General features: G+C 48.2%; 1 protein-coding gene, 1 long non-coding RNA gene and 1 pseudogene across 5 annotated transcripts in view; 1 reads left to right on the top strand and 2 right to left on the bottom strand.

Annotated features, from left to right (window-relative positions):
- The window catches only part of LOC117075775, a 13,008-nt gene extending 10,114 nt beyond the window's left edge, over positions 1-2,894 (bottom strand). For both annotated transcript variants that reach the window (XR_004434114.1, XR_004434113.1), the window contains exons 1-2: positions 2,790-2,894; positions 2,341-2,509 (exon numbers count right to left, since the gene is read on the bottom strand). This is a non-coding gene — a long non-coding RNA (uncharacterized LOC117075775). The remainder of the gene's footprint in view (positions 1-2,340; positions 2,510-2,789) is intronic.
- Positions 1,247-20,137, top strand: FCMR (Fc fragment of IgM receptor). 3 transcript variants are annotated; one of them, XM_033198455.1, is made up of 8 exons: positions 1,247-1,539; positions 9,380-9,715; positions 10,447-10,560; positions 11,534-11,756; positions 13,473-13,603; positions 13,945-14,088; positions 14,294-14,352; positions 18,706-20,137. In XM_033198455.1, exons 1-8 carry the CDS (start codon positions 1,503-1,505, stop codon positions 18,832-18,834), a joined length of 1,173 nt encoding a protein of 390 aa, XP_033054346.1. In that variant the 5' UTR covers positions 1,247-1,502; the 3' UTR covers positions 18,835-20,137. The 3 variants fall into 3 exon arrangements, with proteins under 3 accessions (XP_033054346.1, XP_033054347.1, XP_033054348.1); XM_033198456.1 differs by lacking the exon at positions 14,294-14,352 and having other exon boundaries at positions 18,706-18,849; XM_033198457.1 differs by lacking the exon at positions 9,380-9,715 and having other exon boundaries at positions 1,345-1,539.
- Positions 15,575-16,186, bottom strand: LOC117075774 (annotated as a pseudogene).

Below are 20,137 nucleotides of genomic sequence, written 5' to 3'. Positions count from 1 at the left end.
GGGAGTCTCAGATAGGGATGGGGCAGGGCATGCTGCCCACCCCCCCCACACACTTCCTCTGCACCTGCTCTGAGTCTCACATTCGACTTCCACTGCGGATGTTGTTGTTTTGGAGAACATGTGACAAGTCTGCTGTGTGGGGGCGAGCAGGGAGTGGCTTACATGACCACCGTGGAATCGGCTCTGTCAGTCACACCCTCCCCAGAAACAGTATGAGAATAACCTGGATCCTCCAGGGGCACAAGAGGTCCTTGCACCTGAGGTAGGGCCCTGGGAACTGACCTCCAGGGATGAAACTTCCGGAAACAGAGCCCTGGGAATGCCCTTATAAGTAACACCCCTGCGCAGCTCACAGTGAAGGCTTCTTAAAGCACTTGCATGCCTGTGAGTTCTGCTGGGCCTCAGAAAAGCCATGTGTGGTGGGCAGGGCAGGGGCAATCCCTACTTTATCAAGGAAAAAACCGAGGCCCAGGGAAATTTGCCCAAAGCTAGAAAGTGCGAAGGCAGGACAAGACCTGAAGTCTTCTGACTTGCATCCAAAACTCTTCCCAAGATGCCCTGTGGCCTCAGCATCTCTCTCCATCAGTCATGGGCCTTACCCTTGGGCCCTTGGGGTCCTGAAGGAGGGCTCTACCAGGCTGCCGTGACTTCAGGCAAGGTGGCTGGAAGACCTGTCACAGCCCAGTTCTTGCATTGTCTTGGTGGTCACTGGACAGAGGCCTGAGCTCTTGCCACAGGGCAGCACCTTGAGGGGACAGTTGGGGGAGATGAAGGGTGAGGGATGGCTGAGGTGCTGCGGAGCTATGATAAAGTCCCTAGGAACTATTCTGCAGGAGGGAATGCCAGGGACCATCTAGTCCCAGCTTCATTTATTTCCTAGATTGAAGAAATTGAGGCTCAGAGAAAAGTAATGGATTGCTCAAAGTCCATAGTTAGTATCCCCACATAGTAGGTGCTCAAAAACGTTTGTAAAGATGAGTTAACTGGTGACTGGTAAGGACTACAGTCAGCATCTTCTGACTTCAGGCCCAAACATCTGCCCATATAGCCTTCCTCAGGTGGGGAAAATTGGTGATAAGGCTCTTTTATCCTGAAGGCCAAATGAAAGCAAATGACCCCAGCTTGGAAACCAATGAGTATAAGGAAAGCACGGGAGGCCCTGCTAAGAAAAAGCACCAAGACAAAGGAATATCAGGCCTGGTCGCTGCTAATAGTCTGGAGGAACTTCCTAGATGCCTTTTGAGCGGGGTGACCCTTTCTTACTCCACATAACATGTTTTCTCAGCTCCTGACTTCCTCTGCGGTTTGTCAGCACTCTCTTTTTAGCCTAAGACTAGTTAGCAAACAAGGGAGGTTGTCATTTCCTCATCGTGAAGCTTTCTTCCTCGTGGGGCTAGAAATCTCTTTCTAGCTGCAGATTGTGAAGGCTTCCTGAGTAAGCAGCGTGTCTCCATCCCCCTCTCTAGGGGCTCTTGGGTGAATCTTGCACTCTAGAAGAAACAATGGACCTCTGGCTTTGGTCACTTTACTTCCTGCCAGGTAAGTACTATGGGGAAACACTTCAGACCTCTGAATGAGGTTTGAATTGGCCACAAGTAGAAGAGTTGCCTGGTAGCTCTAGCTCTGATGTTTCTGGATAGATTCAGTTGCAAACCAACACCTAGGGCAGGACAAGAATGGAGGCCACGTGAGGTGTTGGATGCCCTCCTCACTCATTCCCAGGGCTCTGCTAATGCTCCTTTCTCCACTCCAGACACTCTCCTGTTTCAGTCAGGTGTTAACTCTGTCACCCAGGCTGGAGTGCAGTGGTGTGATCATAGCTCACTGCAGTCTCATACTCCTGGGCTCGAGTGATCCTGTCACCCCAGACTCTCTAGTAGCTAGGACTACAAGTGCATGCCACCATGCCCAGCTAATTTTTAATTTTTTTGTAGAGTTGGGGTCTTGCTGTGTTGCCCAGGATGGTCTTGAACTTGTGGCCTTAAGTGATCCTCCTGGCTCAGCTTCACAAAGTTCTGGGATTACAGGTGTGAGCCACTGTGCCCAGCCAGGTGTTAACTCTTAAGAGTTGAAGGTGTCATCTCTCTTAAACGTATTGCCTATTATTATGGGATCTTGAAGCAAGTGTCTCCATATTTCTTTCTTCTTACCTCTATGCTCTTTCTATAGATCTTTTTCAGTCCTGAATTTCCAACTTTCAACCCTAAATGAAAACTCTGTAATCCATTCAGTAGCTCTAATCTATTTCCTGAATTCCATATCTCAATTTACAACTGTCTCCTGGGCAACCCCTACTTCAATATTCCACTGAGATTTGAAATGTAGCCCACCTAACCTTACCTCAAACTCCTCATTGATCACCATCCGAACCAGCTATTTCACCTGTCTGAAGTATCTCCGATCATCAGTCACAAAATGCCAGAATGGCTAATTACCACCTCTTCCCATTTATCCTCATTCAGACTTTGATCCAATCAATGGCCAAATCATGCAGTTTCTAGATCCATATCTACCGGGATAAGAAGCAGCAGCAATTGATACTAGGAAGGTAACAGAGGAAATGAACAGGAAAAGAACACACAATCCCCTCTTAACTATCTTTCCCCCTTCTTCTAACTCAGGATGCCTGCAGCACCAGATTAATTTTCCTAAACTTGACTTCTAATCACAGGATTACCTCTCCCAAGAACCTCTAATGACTTCTACTGCCTACTGAAGTCAATGTGCACTCCTCCCTGTACCCCTCTTTCATACTCTGAGCCTACCACACTCCCCAACACTTTCCTAACCTCCGGCCAACAGGACTCCTCCTTGAACACAAGCCATACACTCCTGCCACCATGCCCTTGCCCATGCTGTGCCTTCTGCCAGGAACACCCTTCCTCTCACCTTCATCATTATTATTATTATTATTTTTTGAGACAGAGTCTCTCTCTGTCACCCCAGCTGGAGTGCAGTGGCATGATCTCGTCACACTGCAACCTCCGCCTCCTGGGTTCAAGCGATTCTCCTGCCTCAGCTTCCCAAGTAGCTGGATTACAGGTGTGCGCCATCGTGCCTGGCTAAATTTTGTATTTTTAGTAGAGATGGGGTTTTGCCATGTTGGCCAGGCTGGTCTTGAACTCCTGACCTCAGATGATCCACCCATCTTGACCTCCCAGTGTGCTGGGATTACAGGCTTGAGCCACCACGCCTGGCCACCTTCACTTTTTATGGGTTCTTCAAAGTTCATCTCAAACTTCACCTCCTTCTTGTAGACATTCCTGAGGCCCTTCTTCTGAGCCCAATAGCTGCCTTGTATTATGTTTAATGTGTGCCCATCTTAATTTGGTTTATTCAGTGACAAGTTCCTTGTGGGTTGAAATGGCTTCCTATTGATGTTTGCTTTCTTTGCGATGTCTCGAGTATGAAAGAAACTCAGGTATTTGTTGAGCTGAAGATTGAAAATCTCTAAAAGTCCAGTGTAATGGAGTTTACATGAAATATCAAACACTGTGAGAGGCCGTAGGACATAGGAGGGTATGGTGGATGGTTAATTAAACTTAGGCCTGAGGAGGAAGAGGGAATTTGGTGGGGAGTGGAAGACCTAAAGACATGAAGGATCCTCAAATTGCACCACTTCAGTCTGTCCTGAGAAATACCCCCATTCTAGATGGGCCAAAAGGGATCCCACTATGGGCCCCACCCTCCTCCAGTCATGCCCATGCCCATGCCCACGCCCACAGGGTGAGGAGTTCGCAGGCCAGGGGGATGCACACACCCCAAACCCACACCCAACCCCACTTTTTTTGAGACAGGATCTCACTCCTGTCACCCAGGCTGGAATGCAGTGGTGCAATCACGGCTCACTGTAAGCTCAGCTTCCCAGACTCAAGTGATCCTCCCACCTCAGCCTCCTGAGTAACTGGGACTACAGGCACATGCCACCACTCCTGGCTAATTTTTGTATTTTTAATAGAGATAGGGTCTCACCATGTTGCCCAGGCTGGTCTCAAACTCCTGGACTCAAGTGATCAGCCTGCTTCAGCCTCCCAAAGTGCTGGGATTACAGGCCCCAGCCACCATGCCCTACCCAAACTCTCTCTTCTAGAACTAGAATTCCCTGTCCACATGACTGTGGGCCCCCTTTCAATGATGGTGCAAGATTCTATCCTGGGTCTTCCTCTTGAGATTGACCCCTGGCCTATAAAAGGTGGCCACAGGTGGCTACTTGGGAAGAAGGTGGGGGGGGAAGAAGACTGTACTTGCAAGCTGAGGTGTCTGCTATGTATATACCAGGACCCCTGTGCTGTGGGCAGGAGGAAGGGATGAGAAGGAAGGTGGGCAGAGACTGGGGGCAGGAAGCTTGAGGTTGTTTTCCCTGCATGGCCACGGAGTAGAGTGAACATCCAAAGAGGGTGCATTTGTCAAGCTAGGTAGTAAAGCGAATTTTATTTAACGGTTCATTAACTTGATTTATAACTTAAAAATATTCAGATATACAGTATTTGGGCCTTAATTTGTACTCCTACTCCAGGTCCTGCAAATGCTGGGGTGGGCCTCCCTAGGGCCTAGTGCATGAGGCACAAACTGTAGGCCACTTTGCCTGGAGCCCTGTCTGGAGCTCTTTAATAAAGCAAGGCAGTGTCATGCAGTGTGAGCTTTCAAACCTTTTTACCTTGACCAATAATACATACATACACACATACATACATACAAACATATATACATATATACATTTGATGCTGGGACCCAGCGTGCACGCGCGCACACACACACACACACACTTAACATTTATTCTTTATTCTTTGACATGAAGATGAGTTCTAGGCTTCAGCAGTTGGGTGGATGATGGGATCATTGGAAGAGTATGTGAAGGTTTTGGAAGAGAAATCAGTTCTTTCTTGGCTGTCCTAAGTTTGGCATATATCTTACACACTCAAGTAGGGTCCAAGTGGAGACATTAGAGGCAAGTCTGGAGCTCAGAGGTAAAACTGGAGATCATGTTTTGATGGAATCTATAGCATTAGTTATAAAAGCCATGGGAGTCAATGAGCGAGTGAAGGCAGAGAGGGAGGGAGGACAGAGAAAAGAACAGGTGCAAGGCACAGGCCCTGGGCAAGCCCAGCATGGAGAGGTGGGAGAGAAGGAGAGGAAGAACACAGGCTGACAGGGAGCCACCACTGAGGGTGTGCACTGGGGAAGCCACACCAAGGGTGTGTTTCAAGATGGGCCAGCTCCATTCTGTCAACCGCTGCTGAGAGGATGAGGGGAAATGAAGACAAAGAGGCAACCATTACATGTGGCAACAGGAGAATTTCAGTGACTTGACAAGAGCAGTTTCAGTGGAACACTGGACACGAAATTCTGATAGGAGTGGATTGAAGAGAAATTGGGAGGTATGGAAGTGAATCTGATTTAGCAAATTTGATGACTGGTTTGAGAAAGAGAATAAAGAGGTGTGTTGGCAGGTGAAGGGGAGGCAAAGGTCAACTGAGGAGTTTTTAAAGATGGGCAAAGCCAGGCATGGAGGCTCATGCCTGCAATCCCAACACTTTGGGAGGCCAAGGTGGGTGGATCATTTGAGCTGGGATTCAAGACCAGCCTGGGCAACATGGTGAAAGCCCATCTCTACCCAAAAAAAATTAGCCATGCGTGGTGGCAGGCGCCTGTAATCCCATCCATCTACTCAGGAGGCTGAAGTGGGAGCCTCAATTGAGCCCAGGAAGTGGAGACTGCAGTGAGCCAAGATTGCACCACTGCACTCCAGCCTGGGCGACAGAGAAAGACCCTGGCTTAAAAAAAGAAGAAGAAAAGATGGGCAATAGCAGGACATGTGTGTAAGCTATGGCAATGCTAGATGAGAAGGCCATTCTTCTCCAATAGCCAGAGAAAGAAACAGGATCATTGCAGACAAGCAGAACTAAAACAGATGTGAATGATGGACTCAGGATACAGGTGGAGGGGCTGGCCTTTGAAAGGAGATGGATACTTCATTCTTTGTGACAGGCTGCAGGCCTAGACACACCCAGGCTACTGTATTTGGAAATAAGATGCTGAGTGGGATGTTTCTCATCCTTTTAAAAAAAATCCATGCCCCTTTTGATAAACATAAAAATCACAGGCCAATTCTCCTCTTCCTGAGATCTGCTCTGATTTGAGTTGACTAGGTCCTCATTTGCACTTCCACTGGAAAATCACCCCTAAGTGGATGCCAGAGTCCCTCTCCAGAGCTCCCCAGCCACCAAGGACCTATGAACCTTGACCTTATTTTGTATGGTGAAAATGTTTTCCCATTTTCCAATCATGTATTTACGTCCACTTATATATTGAGAGTGATTCTTTAAGCCACATATCTCCCTCTTCCCTATCATAAGCACTGAAAATCAAGTCACCAATTTAGAGATTAATGTCACTTAGCAGCCTCTCAAAAATATTACTATTGAACAGGTTAGTTCCTTTCGAAGCCTTCTCCAATTCCTCCTTTTCTTCCCCAGAATCATTTGTAAATGTTCTATAGCCCAGGATTGCAGAAATGCAAGGGCACCTAGGACACTTGTTGAAAAACACATATTTCTAGACCATGCCACACATAGATGTAATCACCATTCCTAAGCACAGGATCAGGTCATCTGCATTGTAGCCATTCTCAGATGAGTCTCATGCACACTGTGCTACTTTAGATGCCTAAACCAGTAGCTTATATCTGTCTTTTCTGTTTTCAAAATCTGCTTTACTAAGTCTTGGGAATAGGTTAGAAGCTACCATGAACTTGAGGAGAACTAGTTTCTTTTTCTTGGGGTCTGGTCATTTTCACATCACTAGCTACTGCTTCCTTGTGGACCAGAGCTCAGCATAGCCAGTAGCTTTCCTTGCACTTCATCCATCCAGGGTCTGCACAAGGAGCTGAACAGGCAAGCCAGAGATTTACCGAAAGCTCAACCCTGGGTAGCCTGAGGCTGCTGGAGGTTGCTACATAGGTGATGACCCCATTTCTGCTATCTTCCCCCTGCCCATTTTGTACCCTCTTGCTCTTGGGAAAGTGGCATTCACAGCTCCTTCCTGGCTGGGTTAGTCTCATTCAAACACTTCCACGTGCTTCCACCCTCGGCGTTCAGCTTCCCACACAGGTGGGGGCTGTCTGGAAGCACAAGGTGATTCCTCCAGACCTCCCTTTGATTGTGTCTTTGTCTGTTGATTGACACTTTGTGATAGGTCACCTTTCCATTGCAATGTCTAGTTGTGAGGCTACCTCATGACTCGATTTCCAGTGGGTTTAAAGCTGTGCTGGGTTTTTCATGTGAGAGTTTCCATGTCAGAGTTCATGTTTTTGGCTGGTTCATCTGCCTTAGTTGGCAATTAATCAGACATGGCCTTACCCTCTTCTGTAGTCTTTACCACGTTTATGTCAGCTACACTTTTAGATCTCAACATGTTCCCGTACATCCTCCCTCTCTAACCCTCCCCACCCTCCCCAACCCCCTTTTCTGCTCCCATGATTGTTTTTACCTCTTTACCATTGTCAGAATTCTTCCCTTTGCCCAGAATGTCTTTATCCCAAAGTCTCAATCCCCACCTGTTTCCTAAGCTTTCCCTGACTCTCATTTGACTAAACTCCCTAGTGCTCTTCTTAATGCATGCCCTGTGATAAATCTCAGTATGTTTGCAAACTTCTCTCCGCCCATGGACATGCTATGTTCTCTCTCATATCCCAGCCTTTTAGGGGACTGTTTTGGCTGTTTGGAAGACTCTCTTCTCTTCCACTTCAGCCTTCCAGCCCCACCTCACCACACACACACACGCTTTACCCTATGAACTTTCTTCCCAGAAATATGCAGACACTTATGGGATCCACTTAGTTGGCAATTACTCAGGCATGGCCTTAGTCTCTTCTGCAGCTGACTCAAGTGCATTAGACCTGACCTCTGTCACTCAAAGCATAAACTTTATGATGTCAGGGACTCATGAACCACATCTTTTATCCCTCCCCAGCACACATACAGTGTGTGCACACCTATGCACACATGCACACACACCCTCAACTCCCCTCCTATGTCCCCTGCCTCCATGATGAGCATCGTCACTCTCTCAGTTGCCCTCCATACCCATTCCTTCAGGTCACAACTCAGACATCACTTATTCCAGAAAGCCTTCCTCCAACCACACCACCCCCTGCAACAGCCTACATCAGGTGCCCGGGTTCACTCCTTCCAGGGAACCCCGTGCGATCTCTCTCATGGGATGTATTACACTGCTCACTGGCCATTGATTGGTATCACTCACTAAATGATTTGTTCCTGAGGGAGGGATGCCGGCTGGTTTACTGTCACAGGAAAGACATTCAATAAACGCTTGTTGAATGAGTTAATAAATAGAACTGCAGATGAATGGCTGGATGGATGTGGCTGAGCGAAACCAAACTGGAAAGGAAAACCTGTTGCAACATAACCGCACCATGCTGCCAGCATCATGCTGAGGTCACATGGGGGCTATATGCTGTTTGGGATCACCTGAGGCATATTATGTCTCCTTGGAGTGGGAGATATACTTTTGATTATCATCTCAAGGGTTTGGTGTCTGGCTCCTTATGGGTTTGGGTTCGGTGGTGAGGCCAAAGCTGAGGGTTAAATTAAGGTAACACTAGGGCATAGGATTGGGGGTGAACATAGAGCTGGCTTGAGGTTGTGGGTAGGGTTGGGGATGGAACGAGGCTGAAGTTGAGACTAAGGGTAGAAATGAGAATAAGGGTCGGGCACAGTGGCTCAATCCCAGCACTTCGGAAGGCCGAGGCAGGCAGATCACTTGAGGCCATGAGTTCGAGACCAGCTTGGGCAACATAATGAAAACCCCATCTCTACAAAAAAGACAAAAATTAGCCAAGCATGGCAGCATGCACCTGTAGTCCCTGCTACTTGGGAGGCTGAGTTGGGAGGATTGCTTGAGCCCAGGAGGTTGAGGCTGTAGTGAGTCATGATCACACCACTGCTCTCCAGCCTGGGTGACAGAGTGAGATCCTATAAGAGGGAGGGAGGGAGAGAGAGAGAGAGAGAAGAAAGAGAGAGAGGGAAAGGGAGGGAGGGAGGGGAAAAGAAAAGAAAAAGAGAGGAATGAAGGAAGGAAGGAAGGAAGGAAAAGAAAGAAAGAAAGAGAGAAAGAAAGAAAAAAGAAAGAAAGAAGAAAAGAAAGAAAAGAAAAAGAAAAAAGAAATGAGGATACGGCTATGGCTAAGGATAGGCTGAGGCAAGGCTAATAATGGGGACAGGGCTGGATCTAGGGATGAATGTGAGGTTGGGCTGGGGCCTGGGATACGGTTGGCGAGAGAGCTGGAGCTGGGAAATGGATGGGGCTGGGATATAGGTAGAGATGGGGCTCCCTCTGCATTAATCTCTTCTCCCTGCAGTATCAGGGGCCCTGAGGATCCTCCCAGAGGTAAAGGTAGAGGGAGAGCTGGGTGGATCAGTTACCATCAAGTGCCCACTTCCTGAAATGCATGTGAGGATATATCTGTGCCGGGAGATGGTTGGATCTGGAACATGTGGTACTGTGGTATCTACCACCAACTTTATCAAGGCGGAATACAAGGGCCGAGTCACTCTGAAGCAATACCCACGCAAGAATCTGTTCCTAGTGGAGGTAACACAGCTGACCGAAAGTGACAGTGGAGTCTACGCCTGTGGAGCGGGCAGGAACACAGACCGGGGGAAGACCCAGAAAGTCACCCTGAATGTCCACAGTGGTAGGTTCCTCTGCTGATTGGAGGCTCAGACTACCCAGAAAATGTTTCCACTTGGGAAGACTGGGACAGTCATCTAACTGTAACAGTCCCCTAGACTCTGACACTGTTGCCATATAAGCCACATAATAATTGAGATCCATATGAAACCTCGTAGTCAATTAACTTCATGGTCCACAGAATTTTCTACCCAACATGGATGTAAGGAACAAGATAGGCACTCTCTTTGTATTGTCCATCCTACCCAGGGCATGAAGGGAATGGGGGCTTGAGATTGAGGAGAGGCTCTGAGATGGAGGAAATTGGAAGCAAAGGGACATAACTATCCTATGTAATTGTCCCATGAGAAATAAAGGAAAGACACTAATTTACCCAGCCACACTTACAGGCCAATCTTATTACTCTATGATCTGATCCTTTATTTCTCTGGAATCCTGCCTTTCTCCTTTCCTCCACTGAGTTCCCCACACATATGCAGCAGTAATTTAACAGCCTAGAATCCCAATGACCTCTGCTGATCTTGCAGGGAATGTTGACTGGACTAGGGAAACCAGTATTTTCTCCAGGGAAGCCCCCAACCCAGCTCCTGTTCTGCTTCTTTCAGTGGACTCTGCCCTCATCCCCTCACTGTCATCCACTCTGGCTGAATTAGTTTCAGTTTACACCAACAGGCCTTTCCCCAAGCCTCAGTCTCCTCCTAGAGATCACCAACATATTCTGCTTCCCTCCAATAGAATACGAGCCATCATGGGAAGAGCAGCCAATGCCTGAGACTCCAAAATGGTTTCATCTGCCCTATTTGTTCCAGATGCCGCCATATGCCAGTTCTTCCAAAGTCGTAACCAGAGGTCAGTTCACCACAGCGAGGGTAGGAGAGGTGGGTGAGATGCTGTGGCAGTGTGAAAATGGAGGAGGGGGTCTATGTTCAGTTCATACAGTGGCTGGCAGAGCCGAGCTGAGTCTTAGGTGTGTATTCCCTGCCTTTAGAGAGGGTACATACCTCCCTGAGATCTGCTGTCCATATCCTTCAAGCCTGTCTGTCAGGTCACCTGGTCCTAGCTGCAGAACTTACATATTACCACCAGGTGGCACCACAAGCAATGACGTTTGTGCTCCACTCACAAAATCTAGCTCTTTTATGAATGACTGCGGAAAACAAGACTGGGCAGACATTTCCCAGCTGGAGATCATCATGTCTTGTGCTTCCCGTAGGGCTGTCTTCTACCTGCTGGCATCTAATGATTCTTAACTTTATTTTGCAACTAAAAGATTAAGGGTGTTCATACTAATGATACCTTTACATTTTGATATCGTTGTCCAGTTTTAAATGCATTTTGACATGCAATATTTCCATCATATTATCCCATATACCGATGAAGTGGACACATTAACTGAACAATATTACACTAGGTAACCCTGCTGAGAGCCAAGAGGGATAGTGTAATTGAACAGATCGTGTAGCCAAGGTTGTGACTGATAGGTATGAGATGGGGGAGAACAAATTAGCACACAAATACAGCACAAGGCAGAGTGGGAATAGAACTACAAAAAAGCTTCTCCCCCTGCTCAGAGGGGGTCAAGCTCTTCTACCTCGGAAGTCAGGGAAGGCTTCCTGGAAGAAATGGTATTTGAATTAAATATACTTGGAATTGACTAGGCCTGGATAGCATGTTAAGAAGGATTTTAGGCCATGAGGACTGCAAGAACAAAATAGTCTGCATAAAATGGAAGGGTATGTTGTGGAAAGAGGTGGTGACCTAATCCTGTTGGAGAACAGAGTGTATAAAAGGAACATCATTTTTTTCCTGCTACCTCCTGCAGTTACCACACCGGCTCAAAGGACCAAGGTCCCTCCAGTCCACCACTCCTCCCCTACCACCCAAATCACCCACCGCCCTCGAGTGTCCAGAGCATCTTCAGTAGTAGGTGACAAGACCCCAACCTTCCTGCCATCCACTACAACCTCAAAGATCTCAGCTCTAGAGAGGCTACTCAAGCCCCGGACAGCCAGCTACAACCACCACACCAGGCTGCACAGGCAGAGGTAAGAGAACACTGTCCAGGATCTAGATGTAGGCTAGAATTAGGAGATCCACTGAAATCCACTGCAATGCCCATTATTAGACACCCTCCTTGGTTTTGTCTCTGGGCCACTGTGAAATATACCACCTATGAGTATAGCTGATTAACTCATTAGCTCTTTTTTTTTTTTTTTTTTTTTTTTTTGAGACGGAGTCTTGCTCTGTCGCCCAAGCTGGAGTGCAGTGGCCGGATCTCAGCTCACTGCAAGCTCCGCCTCTCGGGTTCACGCTATTCTCCTGCCTCAGCCTCCGGCGTAGCTGGGACTACAGGCGCCCGCCACCTCGCCCGGCTAGTGTTTTTGTATTTTTTAGTAGAGACGGGGTTTCACCGTGTTAGCCAGGATGGTCTCAATCTCCTGACCTCGTGATCCACCCGTCTCGGCCTCCCAAAGTGCTGGGATTACAGGCTTGAGCCACCGCGCCTGGCCACACTTGTCAGTGCCCCAGCATTGATCCTGTAGCAAGTAGTGAGACCCAGCTCTTCCAGTCACTCAGATTCATTCAAATCTATTTTGATGAGGAAGAACTAAATGAGAATAAAAATAAACTTAACTATTAAACTGGTAATATAAAATTACTTTCACCCATGTCCTTTTACTGTTTTAATGTGGCTCCTAGGAAATTTAAAATTACATATGTGACTCACATTTCTCCTGGACAGCACTGGTCTAAAGGCTGGGGTGCAGTCCAGGGAAGTACTGCAATATACCACTAGGGGGAAGCATTATAGCAGGCTCCAAAAAAAAAAAAAAAACCCAAAATAATCAAAACTGGTTTTGCATAAGCAAGAGGACCTCCAATATCATATGGGTTCTATAGGTAGGAGAAACTGGGGTCATGAGAACCAAGTGGTTTCAAATAGAACCAGAACTCCTGATTCCTAACCTATTAGTAGGGAAAACATCAAGTCCAACCAGCATTTTCTTACTCTCTACTATGTGGCGGGCATTGTGCTATGTCCTGAAGATACAAGAAGATGACAATATGCAATATCCAGATCTTATTAACATAAGTCTGACTGTGATAAAGCCTGAAACAGGCATGACCACAGAATTGGAAACCCAAAGCGCGCGCGCGCACACACACACACACACACACACACAACACACACACACACACACACACACACACAAGTCTGGCTTACCATAATTAGGAAGAAAAGAGGACTTACGCAATGTCCTTTAACAAAAGTAAGATTTCAATATGCAGAGAAAATTGAGGGGAGAACTTCTAGGCAGAAGGAGCACTATGAGAAAAACATCCTTTTCCCACCATTATAAGGAACTAGCCCAGTCAATATCTGCAATAATCTCGTGAAGAAACTGACGTGCTGAACATTGGAAGGTGCGTTAAATTCCTTATATCCATTCTTATTTCATCCTCATAACAGTTCTGCGAAATAGATTTTACTATACCTATTTACGAAGAGATATAAGGCTCAGAGAGATTAGGAGACTCATTCAAGATCACACAGCCAGTAAAAGGCAGAATATGAATTTGAATTCAAGTTTCGTGACTCCATAGGCAAGTCTTTTTGAGCGGGGAGTGGAGTGAATTCTGTTAACAAAAGGACGAACCTGTAAGTCATCTCCAAAAACGTTGGCCACACAGGAGCACGCCCTGAACCTACCTCCTTTAATAATCTCTTCCTCCCTCTCTACCTTTCCTTCCCTCCCCAGAGCATTGGACTATGGCTCACGGTCTGGGAGGGAAGGCCAAGGATTTTACATTCTGATCTCGACCATCCTGGGCCTTTTCCTGCTGGCACTTCTGGGGCTGGTGGTGAAAAGCGCTGTTGAAAGGAGGAAAGGTGAGCGGCTGGGCTGGGGGCTTGGGGAGGGAGTCCTGAGCTGCCCAAAGAGCCCAGAGCATTCGGAACCCTCTTTTGAACTTCCATGGGAAACTCAGAGAGCTTTTGATGAGCAGCCTGGGGTGTAAGGAAGTGGAGGCCCCTGGTCTGAGGAGGAGAGCGGCCTGGGCCCTTTGGTCTTCAGGGCAGGGCGAGGCGGTGCCTCGTACATTCCCCACGCTTGGAGCATCTCCAGGTCAGACACTGCCAAGCCCGAGGGAAGAGGCAGCCTTTCGTTTGGGGAAGGTAGCACGGGCCTCTGATGCCATTTTCCTCCCTCTTCCTGTGACTTTGCGGGGAAGCCCTCTCCAGGCGGGCCCGCCGACTGGCCGTGATGATGCGCGTCCTGGAGAGCTCCCAGAGGACCCGCGGGTCACGGCTACCACGCTCCCAAAACAACATCTACAGCGCCTGCCCGCGGCGCGCTGGTGGGGCGGACGCTGCAGGTGAGCGGCCGGGCAGGCCACGGGGAGAAGCGGAAAGAGTGCCCTGGCTCCGGGAAGGCCGGGCGCAGCGGGGCGCGCTCCTAGGTGCCAGGGCTTCCCACGGGGTGGAGCTGGGGGTGGGGACGGGGGTGGAGCTGGGGGCGGTAGCACGAGAGTGGGGCGGGAGCCTGGGCCACCGTCTCACCCCGCCCTCGCTGTTCCCTAGGCAAGGGGGAGGCCCCCGTTCCGGGTCCCGGAGCGCCGTTGCCCCCCGCCCCGTTGCAGGTAAGCTCTGCTCCTTCTGGGATTGGCAGCCGCGGCCCGACTGGGCGGCCCCAGCCCTGGGCTGGGACCCGAGTGCGGCTTCCCGCGCCGCCCCCGCGATCCGGAGAGCGGGTTTCCCAGCAGCTCCTGGGCCCTGAGCCCAACAAGTTGTTTTAGTTTCGTCCTTCTTTGGTGTCAGGAGGTTGAATACCAGGAACTGTGGAAGACCTGGTTCCGTAGCTTCTAGCCAAGCAGTTGTCATGGGATACGTGCGTGCTGGATGCCGCTGGCTTAGCAGAGAATGATAGGTGGCAGCTCTACAGTTATGTGAAAGGCTTTCTCGTGGAGGAGATTAGATTTCTAGGAGGTCCTAGGGAGGTGGAAGCTACCTAGACAGTTTCACCTTCCTGTGCGCGAGAACTTTCTAGTAAACTTTCGAAGGTGAGAGGAAGTAATTTACGCTTCACTGGAGGCGGTTAGGCCTGGTCTAGAGGAGACTTGGGAGAGATGTAGACAAGGTTCAACACGTTGAGTGAGGAGGATTCATCTTTAAATCTAGAGTGGACGGAGGGCACTCGCGTTTCCATTCATGGCCACTGATGGTTGGGTGGAAAGCCTTTGTCCATTCATCTTTGTTTAAGAATTGGGATGAGAAAGCTTTTTATTCTCTAAAGCAGCCTACAGTGTCCAAAACACGCAGAACCCAGAATAAAGTTTTTTTTTTAAGGGTGTGGTAAAATCCCTGTTTTTTTTTCTTTAAAAATAATTTATTTGATTCTGATTACAAAATACAGGTGAGGAGCACGGGCAATGCCTGTAACCCCTTGGTCACACATCTTCCCAGTCTATGCTGCTGTAAATACCCATTGTACAACAGCAAGCTCGTGTTGTCCCCAAGCGCTTGCACATTCTAACAGCTGCAGAGTTATATGACCCCGTGGAAAGTTAAACGGATGCTCCACTCACAAGGTAGGGCCCCTCCAATTAGTCTTCCGGCTCCCTTTTGCTAATAGTAACTGGTTGCTCTTCCTATTGGTCATAGATAAATTACACCTGCACAATTCTCCACGTGCTTTCAAGTAACCTCAGAAAGCAGTGACTAAGCCCCTTTCCTTGCTTCCAGCTTCCTATGTCCCAGGCTGCCTGTGGCACCTGGACTGCTGCTGCCCCTGGGTCCGGCACATTCCAGGGCCACGATGGAGGAAGGGCAGGCCAGGCCAAGCATGAGGAATTAACTGTCTTTATTGGGCTCAGACCAGGAGTCCGTGGGTCTTGATGACCACTGTATGTCAGTTTTCTTCTCCACGTTCTCGGCCTGTTTTCGTAGCTTCATGAGCTGTTTCTTCTTCCGGTAGTGAATCTTGACCTTCTCCTTCCTCTTCTCCTCCAGCGTGGCTGTCATTGCCTGGTACTTCCAGCCAACCTCGTGAGTCAGGGGCCCCAAATAGGCAAACTTTCTTGTGAGCTTCATACGCACGACCTTGAGGGCAGCAGGAACCACCATCCGCTTTTTCTTGTCGTGGGGTGGTGGGACGCCGTCAAACACCTTGAGGCAGTCCGGGGCGGCCTGGCTTCACTTGGTCTCCTGGGGCAGCAAGCTTTGCACGGTCTGCCAGAAGATGCGACTGGGGGCTGGAAAGTGGTAGGGGCCTCGGGAAGGGTTGGTGTTCATCCACTTGCAGGGGAAAGCCAAGTACTTCAACTTGTTTCTGTAGAAATTGCCAGAAATGTTGATGCCGTCGCAGCGTATGACTACCACCTTCCGGCCCAGCAGTACCTAATTAGCCACGATGGCCGCCAGAGGTTCCAGAAGATGGCCTCGACCATCAGGCACCAGGACCTGCACTTCCGCCATCTTTGGCAGCCGCCTGGGAAAAGAAAATCCTTGTTTTGATTCGAGTGTAGACTAACCTAATGCAGCAAGACTCCAAAAGATAGGGCCCACACGGTGGAATCCTACTTCCCCCTCCCCAAGTAAAGGCTCAGAGACAGAGGGACAGGAAGAGGTGGCCTGAGCCAGTGAGACAAGAGGTCATCTCGGGACTGAAATTCCCTTCCGTCTGGTTGCTGCACCATCCTCTGGAGTCTTACCAGCTCCATGGTCAGTACTCAGGCACCAGGATGGTGTGCACGTCCCAGCTTACAGGAGGGAGGAAGAGAATGCTGCTTCTTAAGCCCATGACCCTGACTTTTCCCACCATTTCCACTTGCATCCTACAGGCTGAAACTTAACCACGTAGTGACCCTCCCTTCAGGCAGGCTGAGAAATTTAATCCCCAGCTGGTCAATCGTGGGCCTGGCTACAAAGGGGACAGTAGTACCCAGCAACAAGAGGCAGTTCTGTGCAGTCCCCTCTGGCTTCTCCAACCACCCTTCCCCACCCCCGCTAGAGAAGGTTCACACCTGCATGGCAGTGTTCAGCAGCCTGAACATAGTAGGCATTCAGTAAGTACTCATTGAAAGGAACTTCGGTATATTTTGTACTTTACTAAAGAGGGAAGCAGCAGCAGCTTGCTTCAGAAATATGTGCACACGGTCCTAGTACCTATGTATTGACTGTTGAGCTGGCAAGACTCCAGAGGATGGTGCAGCAACCAGTCTGAGGGACAGACAGGCGCAACACCATCTGTCTACTCCATCTTTCCAGCAGCCCTTTTCTCTAAAACTGCCCTATGACCACACAGACCCTCACCTGGGCCTGCACCTTGTTCCAAGCTGACCCTGCCTTTTTACTTGAAACTCTCATTCCCACTATTAGGGGCAAAAAACCTTGATGGAACAAATTTACAACAAGGTGCCTATGCTTAATGACTCATTATTATAGCCTTTAATAATGGGGAGCATTTCCATTTCTTAAGCCAAATAAGTTAATCTCAAATTATAAACTATAACAGGCAGTGAAAGATAAATTTTGGGGGTTTTTTAAAGCAAATCTAAAACCCCCTCTATTATCAGACAAAGAAAGTTAATTAAAACATAATAGAAGAGATAGTGTGAGAAACTAACAAAGGGCTTGCTTACTTTTTTCAAAGTTCATTTAATTTAACAAAAACAAAAAACCATGTCATACATCGAGGATTCCCTCTGCCTCATCCTCTTCCCCATCCTCTGTCTCATCCTCTTCCCCATCTTCTGCCTCATCCTCTTCCCCATCCTCAGCCTCATCTTCTTCCCCATCCTCAGCTTCTTCTTTGGCCTCTAAAGGAAGCTCGAATATTACTGCCTTCCTTCTCACCCTGGAAACTTCATCTTGATCGTCTCTCTTTTTTCTCTGTGTCACCTCCAACTTCATGTATTGTTTCTCCTATTGTTATGTGCTGGTTAATTTGCTTCAGGTTGACATCTTGAGCTGTTCTGGGATCCAGGTCTTTCTTGACCGGTCTTACATCATCTAAGTGGAGTGCTACCCGCATGTGCTTTTTAGCTCTTTCATCGATTACTTGACTGAGTTTCATCCTCACTGACATTTACACCAGGACCATCTAATTTTGTTTCTTAGTTTTCTTTGCTCTCACTGTTACTTTTCTTCTCAACCTTCCCTTTTTTTTTTCTTTTCTGTTTTGTGACTTCCTACTTCCTTGACTGATGGAAGATGTATTTTCAAAGCAAGCTGCTGCTGCTACTTCCCTCTAGTAAAGTACAAAATATATAAAAGTTTCTTTCAATGAGTGCTTCCTGAATGCCTGCTATATTCAGGCTGCTGGAAGTCTAATTCTCAGAGCTTGTGTTTAAATACATAACCGTCCACCTTGTGACCTTCTTCAGTGGATGCAATAGTAACTATGCCATGTGGGGGTCATTGGCACAATCCTGTCCTCTAAGAACTGACCATCCTCAAGGTGGATGATCCTGAAGTTTCCCTCTGGGGAAGAGGAGCACCAGTGTGCCCTGTGGGCTGCCATCTTAACCCCTTCACCACCCATCCCCTTCCTGAATGCGCTGTCATAACGCCACATCACAGCGTATCTGAGCCCTTACAGAGATGCCGAGGGTGACTCACTCTACTTCTGAATAACTCCCTAAGAAGATGCATGTTTATTCCATAAGTCACAGCATCTTATCCCCGAGGGGATACTCCTCTGGCAGCTGGGTCTCTTTCAGGCCCATGCTTAGCCACATGATTTTACTCTGAGCCCTATTTAAGGCATTTCCTGCCCACGTTAGGTCTCAGTGTTTTCCAGTTATCTCGGGTGAGGCACTACCCTGAAAATCCCCAGGGCTGCTCCGCTTGATGGAGCTGAGCCATCTCTGTGTCTTTGCCTTCTGGAACTCAGCAGCCATGCCCATGCTCCATTGCCCACTATGAAAATCCACCTGGGAAGATATTAAAATCACCCTACCCAGATCCAGTGATGCTTCTTTCATTGTCCCCAGGTGTCTGAATCTCCCTGGTTCCATGCCCCATCTCTGAAGACCAGCTGTGAATATGTGAGCCTCTACCACCAGCCTGCCACCCAGATGGAGGACAGTAATTCAAACGACTACATCAATGTTCCTGCCTGACAACTCCCCAGCTGTCCCCCGACCTCAGGCTCAGACTGTGGTGCCAAGGAGTCTCGTCTGTCTGCCGATATCCAATACCTGCTTCGTGTGTTCTTACAGCCCTCGTCACTTCCCATGCCCCATCTTGACTCCCGTCCCCATCTATCTGTGCTCTGAGCATGGCTCTGCCCTCAAGTCCTCTCGCACAGCTTGGCAGCCTCCTGTAGTTGACAGGTAAGCTGTAGACATGCAGAGCAATTGTCCCAATGCCACTTGCTTCCTTTCCAATCTAACAGGCTGTGGGATTTGCAGAGCATTTCTTCCATGTCTTTGACCACCAGGTTGTTGCTGCCCAGACTCTAGATCACATGGCATCAGGCTGGGGCAGAGGCATAGCTATTGTCTTGGGCATCCTTCCCAGGCTTGGGTCTTACACAAATAGAAGGCTGTTGCTCTGAGTTATGTGACATGCCTCAGCCCCATGGACTAGGCAGGTGTGTAGTATAAAAACACTCCTGGAAACGTCTTTGCCCTGATCCAGAAGTTAGCACTTCTAGTGAACGTCTACTTATCTGAAGTTCTATGCTAAAGGCAATTTATCTTGATGTGATGATGTATTCTAAATTTCAGAAACCAAGCTTGAGTGAGATATGCATATGTATCCATAAACTCTCTTTACTTTGTCTCCATCACTTGATGCACGTAAGTGCCCTGACCTCAGCATCTCCCCTCAAAAAAAAAAAAAGTATTTGTCATCTCTTTATCTTTCTTCCATAACCTGACACTGATGTTTGTGCACTTACCTTAACTTTGGTCTATTTTAGTCATCCAAAACTATTACATTTCTTGGTTTTCACAAATGTTGCCCATTTCTTAGGCAGTTCCAGACAATGTATAGCAAGGTGGGGAAGGAAAGCAATAAGAAATTTCTGGGTGGCCAGGGCTCTGCAATAGCACTTATGTCATGGAAGAAGAGATATTCCACCTCCTACATATACTATTTGTCTAAGTTTTTGGAACAAGGTCATAGTCAGACATTATATCTTTAGATTGATGTCGACCACAAAGTTCAGCCAGAGCTTGAGGCTAGATGCTGAGCTTTGTGCTGGGAAGAAGGCCTCTTCTGGCTATACTGTACAGTCTCACTGGGCATTCATCCAGAAATAGAGAAGAAAGGCTGCCAGACTTGAGTTGTGTTGTCTTTTATTAGCAGGGAATGTCATCACAGATTGGACGGTACATCCAGGTGCAATGTCACCATCAGCAAGGTCAGCTTGACACTCAAGTGGCACATTAGGGAAGAATGACTAGGACCAAAAAAAAA

The sequence above is a fragment of the Trachypithecus francoisi genome, unplaced genomic scaffold (assembly GCF_009764315.1).
Source record: "Trachypithecus francoisi isolate TF-2019V2 unplaced genomic scaffold, Tfra_2.0 Lachesis_group5, whole genome shotgun sequence".
In the NCBI taxonomy this organism is placed as follows: Eukaryota; Metazoa; Chordata; class Mammalia; order Primates; family Cercopithecidae; genus Trachypithecus; species Trachypithecus francoisi.
This window is presented reverse-complemented; position numbering and strand designations above follow the sequence as displayed.